Source organism: Melozone crissalis, unplaced genomic scaffold (genome assembly GCF_028551555.1).
Source record: "Melozone crissalis strain CALT ecotype California unplaced genomic scaffold, PUWL_Pcris_2 ptg000016l_1, whole genome shotgun sequence".
NCBI lineage: Eukaryota > Metazoa > Chordata > Aves > Passeriformes > Passerellidae > Melozone > Melozone crissalis.
This window is the reverse complement of record NW_026535794.1, coordinates 15,187,552-15,200,182: the sequence shown is the minus strand read 5'-3', so window position 1 is coordinate 15,200,182 and position 12,631 is coordinate 15,187,552. Positions and strand designations below refer to the sequence as shown.

At 43.2% G+C, this 12,631-nt stretch overlaps 1 protein-coding gene across 1 annotated transcript in view; it reads right to left on the bottom strand.

Annotated features, from left to right (window-relative positions):
- Window positions 1-6,085, bottom strand: part of KIF5B (kinesin family member 5B) — a 31,739-nt gene extending 25,654 nt beyond the window's left edge. The window contains exon 1 of the mRNA XM_054274017.1: window positions 5,744-6,085. Within this exon, the coding sequence (XP_054129992.1) occupies window positions 5,744-5,869 (126 nt within the window). The 5' untranslated portion in view covers window positions 5,870-6,085. The remainder of the gene's footprint in view (window positions 1-5,743) is intronic.
- Between the last annotated feature and the right edge of the window lie 6,546 nt (window positions 6,086-12,631).

The following is a 12,631-nucleotide window of genomic DNA, read 5'->3' as shown; positions in this document are numbered from 1 at the left end:
CTTCACTTGGGCACTACTGCCTTTAATTGATCTTGTTTATTTATACAGTGAAAGCTGCTAAGCACAAGCCCAATATCGATTTCCCTCAAGTTACCAATTGCTACCAATATACAAAACTCAGTAATTTTGGCCAAGAGAATCCTCACAAGGGGTCCTGTTGTCACTTGTCACTTCTCCATCCTTTGCACGTGGAGAGTGGAATATTTGCTCACATGTCCTCATTTTTATCACACCTATGAAAATCCATATTAGTGGCAGGTCCCTGCTCCATCATCACTGAGTCACTATCTAATCAAGGAAGTTTAGACAAGCAGGTTCCAGGATAATTATGTTTTAAGAATGCAAATTACTCCCACTCAGTATGGTTTCACATCTTTGACATCTACAATGTCTTATCACTTCTCTTTACAGTCTACTTTCTGCAGTAAACAAAGCTAAAACAGCATTACACGGATTACCATGGCCCAGAATGTCTCCTCATTACCTTTAAGAGATTAATCAAGAAAGATTAAAGTGTCAGATATTTTTTCTGCACCAGATGCCTTTTCTTCCCCAAGCAGTAAACAATCAGATCTAATGATGAACTGGAGACACAAAAGGCCCAAGCAGCATTGTGTCCCTGACAGGGGTAGTAGCAGTGTCACTAACACAGTAGGAGGCTGCTTTGACACACTCTAGAAATTTTTAGAAATTGCTGCTCAAATGTTAAAAATTTAATACATAAGGCCTTATAAGCAAGAGATAAAATACCAAGCAAACAAGCAGAACTTCTAACTTCCTCTCTCAGAATCTTTTAGTTCCTTGCCTAGCATTTCTTTTGTCTGTAGTCAACCACAAGACAACTGCAGCTCCCACAGTTGCCTTGCACTCGAAGGGATGTGGTCTCACAGCAAAACTTCCCAAGTGCTCTCACAGCCCTCACAAAGGTGCAGCTGCCAACATGATTCAGCAGTAGCTAAACTGAATCTTAATAAAGGGATGATGCTGAAGTACAGTCCCATAGCTAACTTAAAGACTAGTTACCCATTATATAAAAAGATGCTCAAGCAATCTAAATTATACAAAATCTGGAGTACATGTGAGTTTCTGTGGAGAAGTTTTTTGTCAATATATCCAATGAGGACTACACAAAAATCTGCAATCACAACTACACTGCAAATTTACATCCAAAGTCTGAGAAATACTAAAGGTTATCTCCATAGATGTAATTTATAAAACCCCTTATTACTATTGCAACTTTCCATAAAGTACAGAATTGGTTATTCTTAAGATCACCTGAGTTTATCTTACTTCTCATACACTGATATCTGAAGCAAAGTCAGCAGTAAAAAATGCACTTGAAAAAGCAGTAGCACGTTTTTCTACCACAACACATGCAGAAGCTCTTGGATGTTTCTTGCTAGAATGGGCAGTTAGAGCAGTGCTACAACACCTACCCACGCTCAGCCTATTCCTGGTGAAAGGTTAAAGGGGCACATAATGGGCTTACTTTGCCTTTAAGAGCTGCATCTGTACTAAAGAATGTTCTTCCCATCAGCACTAAATATGCTAAAAGATTTATCCCAAATGGAATAGTTTCTGGAAAGTATGATGTCAGATACCTGACTCACTTCTTCCTATTACTAAGCTAAGGTATTGCTGCTTTGACACACCTAATCCAGTCCAACATTGCCAATGGGTGAAAAGGCACAGCTACAAATTAGCATTTTAATTTCAGGATAAAGAAAGAGGATTTTCTTCTTGTCTTAGCCCCATGCACACAAAAGTGCAGATGATACAGAACAGTCAGTGAATCTCAGCTTTTTGTCCCCTTTTTCTTATTTCTGTGGAAGTACTGCAATTCAAGTATTAACTATTACAGCAGTTATTGCTTGCTATACAATTACTAAAATATGTGATTTAATACACTGACTAGAAACTCAATTTCCAGAATGGAAACAGAATAATTGTTGAATAAATGTTTCAGCCAAACTTTTAACTTAAGTAGAAAGGTTCTTCTAAAGAGAAAAGCAAGTACTGCTGTTTATAAAAACGGTCACTGAATTTCAGGACAATAAAACCCAGCAAATATGAGCAAGGTGTTTCTGCACAACTGGCACTGCAGCCAGGGAGAAGAGCTTTGCCTTTGCAGACTCCTGCAAACCAGAATATTTCCTTTCTGTTAAATCATCACACCACTGTCACCTGAAAAGCACCTTTGTTACCCAACATTTAATGGAATGAAGTAAGGAAAAGAAATAGAGGATAACACTGGAATAACAGTATTATTTCAGCTGCAGATTACAATTCCTGATTCATATTTATAGTATCACTGTAGACATGATGCCTTTTTTGTCTCTAATTAAACAGTGCTTTCTTTTCGCATTAGCAAGTAATAATAATAATAAAGTTACTCTAAAGAATGCATTTCATTTCTTGCATTTATACAGTCCAGTACAGTCTTCAGCATTTTTCTTTTGAAAAACCTATTACTAAAAGCTGCAGTAGTAGAAGTGACCTTCGTTACCTGATTCTAACAACTTTCTAACCTAGTCTTGTCTCATTTACAATCCAACACTAGTTTAAAAGATAATGAGAAAGAAAGCCAAATGTCTCAAGCTCTTTCCAGGATCACATCTTAAACAAATACAAAAATACAGACAAATAGCCATGATTCTTTCCTGAAAGCCATACAAATAAGGAGTGGACAACGACTGTTACTAAAAACCATTTGCCAATGAGGCACACTGCCCATTCCTGTGCACACCCACCAGGCCCCAGCACTGCAGCCACTGGGTAGTGCTGCCTTTGCTTCAGGGTTCAGCTCCAAACCCCAGAGAGTCACTGCACTCAGCAATGTATCTTGTGGGTAGTTTTAAGATGAACAAGACTAGATATAGAAAGGTTTTTAAAGAAGATCTATAGATACATTATGCAGAACTATAAAGCTACTCAGCTGCAAGCAGTTTTATATTTGATAAAACAAAGGAGATAACCCATATCAAACTGCTCTTCCTCTCTGTTCTATCTTACTCAAAAGGCTGAAATCCACTAGCAAATTGCTGTCAATTTTCACATAGGGTACATTTCTAATGTTTAACATAAAAGTCATATAATGAGTAATCCTATAATGTGTTTTAACAAAATATCTACACTTAATTAACAGGCAAAGCCATTAGGAAAAAATAATATAATATTACGATAGAAAGAAGCAACCTGCAATTAAAAAATTAAAAGCCCTTTACTAGTTAAAAAGTTTCATCCTGTGGAAAGAAAATACTTTGTTTCAGAGTCTGCTCTTTAAAGCAGACCAACACCAACTGCTCAAACTGCTGTTCCACACCAGCTACAGTTAAAACCATTGTTTTATCTAACACAGCTCAAACTGATTCACTCTTCCAGAAAGACAAGGATGACATTAATTTCAGAGGAGCTTGGAAAAGAAGGGAAGACAGCTAGCTCAGAGATGACAGGGGAGTCAAGGAAGGATGAGAGTTTGGTTATAGTCACTGATTTTCCTCGCCAGCCTCCTCCAGAGGAGTCAAATCTGCAGCCTGGGATCAGCTCTGCTTCCATTGCCTCCCAGTGCTCACCTCCCATCGACCATTACAGGCAACTCCCATCCCAAGTTGTTTATTACTATTATTATTATTATTATTATTACTACAGCCTGCACTGCTGCAGGCGCAGCCAGGCACCCACGGGAGGTGCAGTCCTTCAGGCAGCTGAGGGAAGCAGCTATAAAAAACCAAAAGTGGCTCAATTACTGCTCAACAGGCAGCAACAAGGCCAGCAAGCAGAGAGTGAGGTAAGCAAACACACAGCTTACGGAGGAAGCCTTTCAGCCACTGTTCCATGAGCTCTGCTCCTGTTACCCTCCCTCGGGCAGTTCTGCAGCACACAGAAACAAGCGGTGCCTGGCTACAGGCTCAGGTTAGAGGGGCCCTGAATTTGTAAAAACTCAGTCAAGTTATTAAAAACACAACTACCAAACACAAGTTATTGTCAAGAGCTTTATAGATTCAAGTCATAATTTGGAGGATACCAATCTTGTAGCCACCATTACAAAGACACAGAGTATCAAACCTTTATTCAAATTTTGTGAAACAAGACAGGAATACTGTCACTGCTAGCCAATTTAATAATTCTAGGGGCATTTTTCCCCAAGTCAGACATCCCAGTTGGATCCAGGACAAATGGGAAATTTGTTGTGATTTTTAGCAAGGTGAAATAACCAAGGTACAGTTGGCAACACTAAACATCAATCCTGAGCAGAAAGCTCCACACGATCCTGCAGGAGCACACCATCAAATTGTTCTACTCAGATACAGAACCACCTCAGCACAATCTACATTTCAGATAATTTCAAAGTGCACCTAAAGAGTATTTAAAAAATATAAGCTTTCATTTATACCAGAGCTACCAAAACAAAATTTAAGTCAGAACACATGAAAGTTTCCACACTAAACTGTGGATTTTAAACAGACTATGCAGTGTCACAATGAATGGGTATTGACTGATGAAAGTGAGATTATCCACTCTAGTTAAATTTTCTATTTTCCAGGACTGGTTCCTTACTCTGAGTTTACCTGTACAACCTCAGGAAGAAGTGATGTACTCCAAGATAGTAACTTGCCAGCTGAAATGAGCCCAAATTACCTCATTTCACAAGCATGCTATTGTTCTTGTCATTCCAGACTCATGGAATTCCATATTTTATTGACAAATTCAGCTGAATATTAACAGACTAAAGCATTACTATTTAGTAACTTCTCTTACAAAAAAGTAATTTATTAAATTGCCTGCTGCAACTTCAGATATTGTGCAAAAAAGCTATTATTGGTAGCCTCAAAAAAACAAAACAAACCCCCAAATTTTTAGACAGATAACTGGCCTGTAAGTTACTTTCAGCAAGAAATAGTCTCTCATTAAATATATTTACACCAAAACACAATTTAAGAGTTAACAAAAACAAAACAAACACTGGGGCTAAAGTGTGTTTGTACAACACCAACCAAACCAGGCAACAAACCACCGTACTTTACTTTTATATTCCAGGTCGACTTTGTAGCTAGCTATGATCCACTGAAGAAAAAGGAAAGGATTATCTTTTCCCCTGCAACATCCGTATTGTTTTTAACGGGATTCATAACTTTCAAGGAGAGTCCAGTTAAAATACATTTACGAACATGTAGTAAGGCAAATGGTGTGTTTATTCTGATTTAACAACAACAACAAAAAGAAGCTGTCAGCTGAAGACTGATGCACAGATCTTGAGCACTAATTCCCTGCAACCTGCACTGTCGTTCGCATTTCCCCCCAGAACTCTCCGCAGACAGCTATGGGGCGGCAGCTCCCACGCGTGCCTGCACAGTCACACACACGGCCCGGCGGACACTGCGGGACTCGCTTCACCCCGCACTCGGCACTCTTTGCCCGGAGCCTTTGTCACAGGTCCCCCGAGCTGCCCCCACCGCCCCGTCCCCACAGCCCCACGCCCCTCAGCCCCACCGCCTCCATGCCCAGACCAGCCCACCCCGCCCGCAGCCGTCCCTGCCCCCTTTCCCCTTCGCCTCGGTCTCCAAGGAGGCCGCTCCCCCTCCCGAGGCGTCCCCGCCCGCGGGCGCTGCCGAGCCCTCCCGCCCCAGAGCGCGCCCATCCCCGCGGCGCCTGACCCCGCCGGCCCCGGACACCCCCTCCCGCCCTGCCTGCCCTGCCTCCCCCGCGGCGCTTCCCGCCTCTCCCGCCCGGGGCGGCCCCTCACCGCGATGACGACGGTGTCTTCGCCCTGGAACTTAGCGATGTACTTGTCGCCTCGGGCCACTTCGGACTCGTTGAGGGGCCTGAAGCGACACATCACTTTGATGTTACACTCCGCCGGGTCCGCCATCTTAGGCCACCGCCGCCTCCGGGGCGCTCAGCTCCGCCGCCGCCAGCTGCCGCCGCCGCACCGCCCGCGCCGGGGGTCTCGCAAGCCGCCGTGGCCGAGAAACCCGCGCCCGCCCCGGCAGGAGGGAAAAGGGAAGGGCTCCTTCCTGGCCGCCACCGCCGCCTCCCGCTCTCACTTCCTCCCCAACATGGCACCGGCCATGGCGGCTGCGGCCGCAGCTCCCGCCCCGCCCCGCCGGTGGGGCGGGCGGGTGACGTCACCCGCCGCAGCGCCCGCCCCGCCCTGTGCGCAGGCGCGGCACCGCCCTCAGGCGGGCGGGCGGTGCCCGCGGGGCCGCCGGAGGCGCTGGCAGGGGCGGGGCTGCCTCAGGCGGGCGGGGCGGGCATGGCACCGCCCGCGGCCGCCGCTCCTGTCGCGACGCGCCTGGACTCATGGAACCGTAAACTCATAGAATTATAGAATTATAGGCGCATGGAATCGTCAAGGTTGGAAGAGACCCTTAAGATCATCAAGTCCAACCGCCAACTCAGCACTACCCCTGTGACCCCTAAAGCACTAAACCATATCACCCAGAGCCCCTAAAGCACTAAACCACCACCCAGTGCCAGATCCAGACGCCTCTTAAACACCTCCAGGGATGGTGACTCCACCACGTTCCTGGGCAACCTGGCATCATTCACACAGAATCACAGAATCAGGTTGCAAGAGCCCTGAGGTCATCAAGTACAACATCTTCATGTCAATTAAACGCCGCATCCAGTCTTTCCTTAAATGCATCCAGGGACAGCCGCCACAGCCTCTCTGAGCAGCTCATTCCAATGTCTAACAACCATTTCTGTGAAGAAATTCTTTCTACTGTCCAACCTGAACCTCCCTTGGGCCACCTTGAGGCTGAGTCCACTTGCCCTATCACTGGTTGCCTGGGAGCAGAGGATGACCTCACCTGGCTACAGCTCCTTTCAGGTGGTTATAGAGTGAAAAAATCACCCCTGAGCCTCCTTTTCTCCCGGTTAAACACCCCCAGCTCCCTCAGGTTATCGGCCAAGGGCTGCAGAGGTGAGGCCTTGCTGGCCACCCTGGTGAGGAGTGTTGGGCACCGACCTGCACTGCCACCTCAGCTCCGCTGGCACCTGATGTCAGACAGGTGACATGGCCATGTCAGGCACCGACCTGCACTGCCACCTCAGCTCCGCTGGCACCTGATGTCAGACAGGTGACATGGCCATGTCAGGCACCAAACCGCGCTGCCACTTCAGCTCCACTGATACCTAATGTCAGACAGGTGACATGGCCATGTCAGGCACCGACCTGCACTGCCACCTCAGCTCCGCTGGCACCTGATGTCAGACAGGTGACATGGCCATGTCAGGCACCGACCTGCACTGCCACCTCAGCTCCGCTGGCACCTGGTGTCAGACAGGTGACATGGCCATGTCAGGCACCAAACCGCGCTGCCACTTCAGCTCCACTGATACCTAATGTCAGACAGGTGACATGGCCATGTCAAGCACCGATCTGCAATGCCACCTCAGCTCTGCTGGTACCTGGTGTCAGAGAGGTGACATGGCCGTGTCAGGCACCGATCTGCACTGCCACCTCAGCTCTGCTGGTACCTGGTGTCAGACAGGTGACATGGCCATGTCCGGCACTGATCTGCGCTGCCACCTCAGCTCTGCTGGTACCTGGTGTCAGACAGGTGACATGGCCGTGTCACCAAGGTTGCCAATACGGGTGTGCTGTGTGATGAGGGCAATCCATTTGCTCAATGTGGCCTTGGTGGTGTGGTGGGTAGAGGGAACCTTACATTTAAACATCTACCCTAGCACTGGCATGGCAGCGCTGAGGACAGCACTGTGTGTGTGGCAAAACTGAGGGGCCAGGTGTGAGGTAAAGGCTTAAAGCAGGTGGTTGAGATAGGAACCTGTGATATTTGGGATTTTTAGTGTGTTTGTTTGCATTTCTTTTTCTCTGCTGTCTAAAAGGGGGAAAATCCAAATCCCTGAGGTGCTCACAGATGCCAGGGAGATACCAGTGTGCCCTCGCTGCCTGTGTGTGTCCTGGAGCTGGAACCCAGAGAGAGGGATCAGAGCACACACAGCCCACAGCTCATGGTGTCACCTTCAGGATGGAGACTGTCACCACCTCTCCATCCCAAATGAAAAACAAAAAAGAAATCTGGACAGCAGGTTTTCTAAAGCTTAATTTATAGCAAGTTTTGTTTACACATTTATTACAGGGGCTCTAAATCTAGTTGACCAAAACTTAGGGACTGTGTCTAGACAAAAACATGAAGTAAGCCATTCTGATAGAGAGCCCCAAGAGTCTCACACTTTTACAACTGTGCCTTTTACATCCAGGCATGAACTTTCAGATTGGAACAAAGTACAAACTCACAGCTTGGCTGAGTTCAGCCAGTTTCCTGACAGAAATCATGATTTGTACTGATAATTTTTCAAATACGCCTGAAGTTCATAAAAAAAACCCAGAAAAAAATGATAGGGAGCCTTTCTCTTAAGTTAGAATGACTCAGAAGAGCAGTATGCTTCCCACAAAGTACTCATTTTTCATTATATAAAAGGGAGGAACTACTGTGAATTCTAACAGGGACTATCTGTAATCAGGCATCCCCTATTTTTAAGACTTCTCAGTTTAGAGATTTCAGTGATGTGTTTTTACTTAGTATAGGTGTGCAAGGCAAACACTTCAAAAGTGCTCCACATGACAGAAAAATGGCCTAATAATTTAGTTGTACTTATAGGTTCTTTTCACACAGTAATGCAAAAAATATTTCTGTGCCTAGTTTATCTTATGAGGTAAGCTAAATCTTCTAAACCAAGTTCATGTTGCAACAAGTTTATTTTTCCTCTGTGATTAAAAATGCAGCAGGACTGTTCTGTCTTATGCAGGGCAGCAACAATGATGTGTCCACACCTATGAGCACATGTGGAAATAGCTGGAGCACATGTGGAAATAGCTGTCTGGAAAAGCCAAGATACAGGCTCAGTCTGTAGAAGGTGCAGTGCTAGTCCACAACATCTAGCGTATGAGATATACACAGTTATCTGTCTACAGTTTTCAATCAAATGTTTTAAATATAATTGTTACTAGGCTTTGCATGTCAGAAAACCTGTTGTAGTTGGTTGCTGTTTTAGAAATTATTAAATTGTATCTCAAGCAGCAAGATGTATTAATACTTCTATCTCATCAATTTCTGGGATTATTCACAAGTTTATGGCTAGCAATGCTCTCATGCAGCTGCAGGATTTGGATCCTCAAAGATTTCTTGTGACAGAAGGTATTACTTTTATGAAAGGAGTGTGAATTATTTACTACTTTTTCAATTAATTTACCTTTCTACATAAGGAAAAAGAAATATTAGCTGCATAATAAACAACTTTGTGATTATTACTCACAGAAGTACATGTTTCACCTGCCAAACATCCTTTACCCTAATGTGTTGAAGAAACCTCTGGTTCTTGTTATCCGTAAGCAGAGGGGGTGTATCTTTAGCTGCATTTACTGATGTGTAGTGCCCAATGTAAGAACATCTCAGTCAAAGAAGAAACCTCATAATTACATGATTGTCAAGAAAATAGGGGCTTGGCCTTGCTTACCTGTTGGATGTTTGACAGAGCAGACACTCCAGAAAGACAACACAGATGCATGAGTAGATAATTACTCATTTTACCTATGTTGAAACAAAAATTGCCAGCATGTGTGAGCTCTGCAGTAGGAACTCTGAAGCTGCTGGTTCTGTGCAATCCCACAGGAGAAGTGGCTGGGATGGTGTCCCATCCCTGCTGTGGGAGCCCTTGGTGAAAGAGCTGTGCTGAACCACACGTGTGCTCTCAGATCCCTGACAGCGACTCAGGCATGAAGTTTCTCTTCTCTGATCTGTTGTTCAAAATAGCAACTGCTCCTTGGCATGACCTACTTAAAGGCTGACACAACAAAGCCGTGTGCTCAAAGAGGGCACTGTGTTATCTCTGCTGGCGCCAAGACGTGTCAGAAGAGCAGCCTTGAGGACTTGTGTTTAAAGATGTGGTCTCATGGGAACATGGCAGAGACCAAGCATGCTGGAAAGTTTCCCATTTTGTGGCAATAACAGAATGTGTCTTCTTTGCCAATTGAGAATATATTTGCTGTCTTCTATGTTGTTATGTAATGTCTGTAGTGTACATTTTTTGGCACTGAGGATAAGAGACTGTTTAAAAGTAATATATTATAATGAGAAAAAAGGATATCTCTGTTGTCATTAAAAGTGAATTGTTCTGTGTTTGGTGTTTAAGCCTAATATGCCCTATGTAGCTGACAATAAGTTTGGTAAAGTTTCTTAGTAAGGACCAATGTGTTTTATTGAAGCAATTTATGTAAGGAGTTTGTGTTGTTAGTTCACTAACCATGTTTCTTTCCATTTATGAACTGTGCAATAAACCTCTACAAATTCTCTTATGACTTATGGCTCTTTTAGACCTTCAGTCTTTCCCAGCAATAAAAACATGTTAAGCAAAGGGAATTGGCAAACTTAAGCCTTACAGGGAAGCTATATCAGGATAATAATGTAATTAACCATCAAAATTGTTCCAGCAGAGCAAAAGTGATCTTGATTTGGTTTTAAAAGAACCTTACATATTTGAATAAATCTTTAAACCAGGTGTTTGTAGAGAAGCAAATTAAAGCTGCTTCCTCCTGCCCTTTCAAGTGTTACATTCTGAGATTCATTGGTTGACAGTTCTTGTTGACATTCAGTGTGCCTAATGCAAACACAAGTACTCTTCTCATTTTAATTTGCAGTGTGCTGGGAAAATATATTACATGACTTCTGAGAATTTGAGGTGCATTCCAGGTCAAATTTATTCCAAATTTGCAAGTCAATTTGCAGGACAAAAGAGCAATTAATCTGCCAGATATAGTGTACCTCAAACAGAATTATTGGTTGCTTGTAGCACACTCTGTAAATAAAGGCTATTAAGATGACTTATGAAGTCTAGCAACATTGTCTGACACTGGAACAGTGTAATTAAAATTAACAAAGTGGTATGGTTCAAACAGCTTGTGCAAATATATTTTAAATAATATAAATATATTTTAAGTCTCTTTACCAAGAGACTGTGTCTGATCAACTCAGCTTGAGGAACTCACTGACTGGTTTATTGAGATTAGAAGGTTAGTGGATGACGTTCAATGGCCTGAGAATCTGTTGGAGTCCAACTAGATCATTTTAAACTCTTATCTGGTTGCAAAACACTAAAGTTTCTTTTCAACAATATGATATGGAATGTGTCTCCTGTCCAAGTCAAGTTTTGGATTTTATGTGATGTGAGCTAGAAGGATGAAATTTGTGTTGAGAGTGTTTCTGCTGATACACAGTAACTTCTTCTTGGGAAAAAATGTAATTAATTAAAAAATCAGTTTTATTTCACTTTTTAGCTGGAAATGCATAAAACCTGAAAACCTTCTAATTTGTTCCTAATCAACAAAATCATATTTAATATGCTGATAGCGATAGACTAATTAAAAGCAAAAGCAAGCTCTGGGAATAATGTCACATTTTAGATGTTTATTTCAGCTAATTTGTGCAAATTCATGCAAAAAAATCTGTCTGCTCACTACCTAAAGCATTGACTCCAATTCTCTTTGAAGAAGAAACTCACTTTTGGACCTTGTTTATATTCTTAACCATTAAAAGCATCCAGCATATGTTGTCTGAAACATCCTGTCATAAATCTCTATTCTCACTTGCTTTTCATTGTTTATAACCTTTACTAAACTCACCACTGGATTGTATCTTAGCTTGCTGGGTGCCTGCCTGAAGCAAGTTTTTTATAGTTTTGCAAAAATTGATAATTTATTTCTTAAAAAAAAAAAAAAAAAGCCTTGTTTTCCATTGTTACAAAAGGAAAACTTAGAATCCTTTCATGTGAGAATTATAAAAGAGAAACCTAAAGACTGAAATTTGGTGGGGACACTTTTGTAGGGCTCTGATTTTGATTGTCAAAAACCAAGGCTGACATTGGGGGAAAAACCTCATATGAACATATTCTTTAGAGTCCTGCAGAATCTTGTACTGGAATTAAACCCCCCAGCCCATGCCCACTGCAGTCTGTGCTTGTGAGTGAACCACTGAACAAATGATCTCACTCCATGTCTTGGCACTGGGGGTTTAACAGCCTTTGCTTTTCCAGTCTGTTTGATCTGAGAGCCAGAGCTGAAGGCAAGGAGCAGGACTGTCTTGAATTTACAGAAGGAAACAAGAAAAGTAGTTGGGATAGAAGAGGAAAAGCAGAAAAGAAGTTTGGGAACACAGAAGAGCCATGTGATTTCTGCAGGAGCTCTGTCAGCATCAGGAATGGGATTTATGATCCCTCATTTTCTACTGTGAGCAAAGAAATGTGGAACAAGCAAGTGAAGGTTGGCACAGTCAGAGGGACACCATCCTACAGCTGCCATAGGCTTTGTTAGTGGGAGGGGCAGGACCAAGTGTGATCATGAGAGTCTCTGTGGTTTATTGAGGTACTCCAGAAAAGAGCTGGCTCGGGTGCTGCAGAGCAAAATTCATGCTGGTACTATAATATAGCAATATATAGAAATAGAGAGAAATTTCCAAGCTTTTTAAAGACAAAGAAATCATTCACTGAACAAGCTTTGCAAAAATTAGCATCCAAAGGGTTCAAAAGAGCACAAAATTGTTCCTGGCTGATCCACCAGTAAAGATCTGGTATTTACAGGAGTGGTGGTCTCACAACAACCTGATTTCAAACC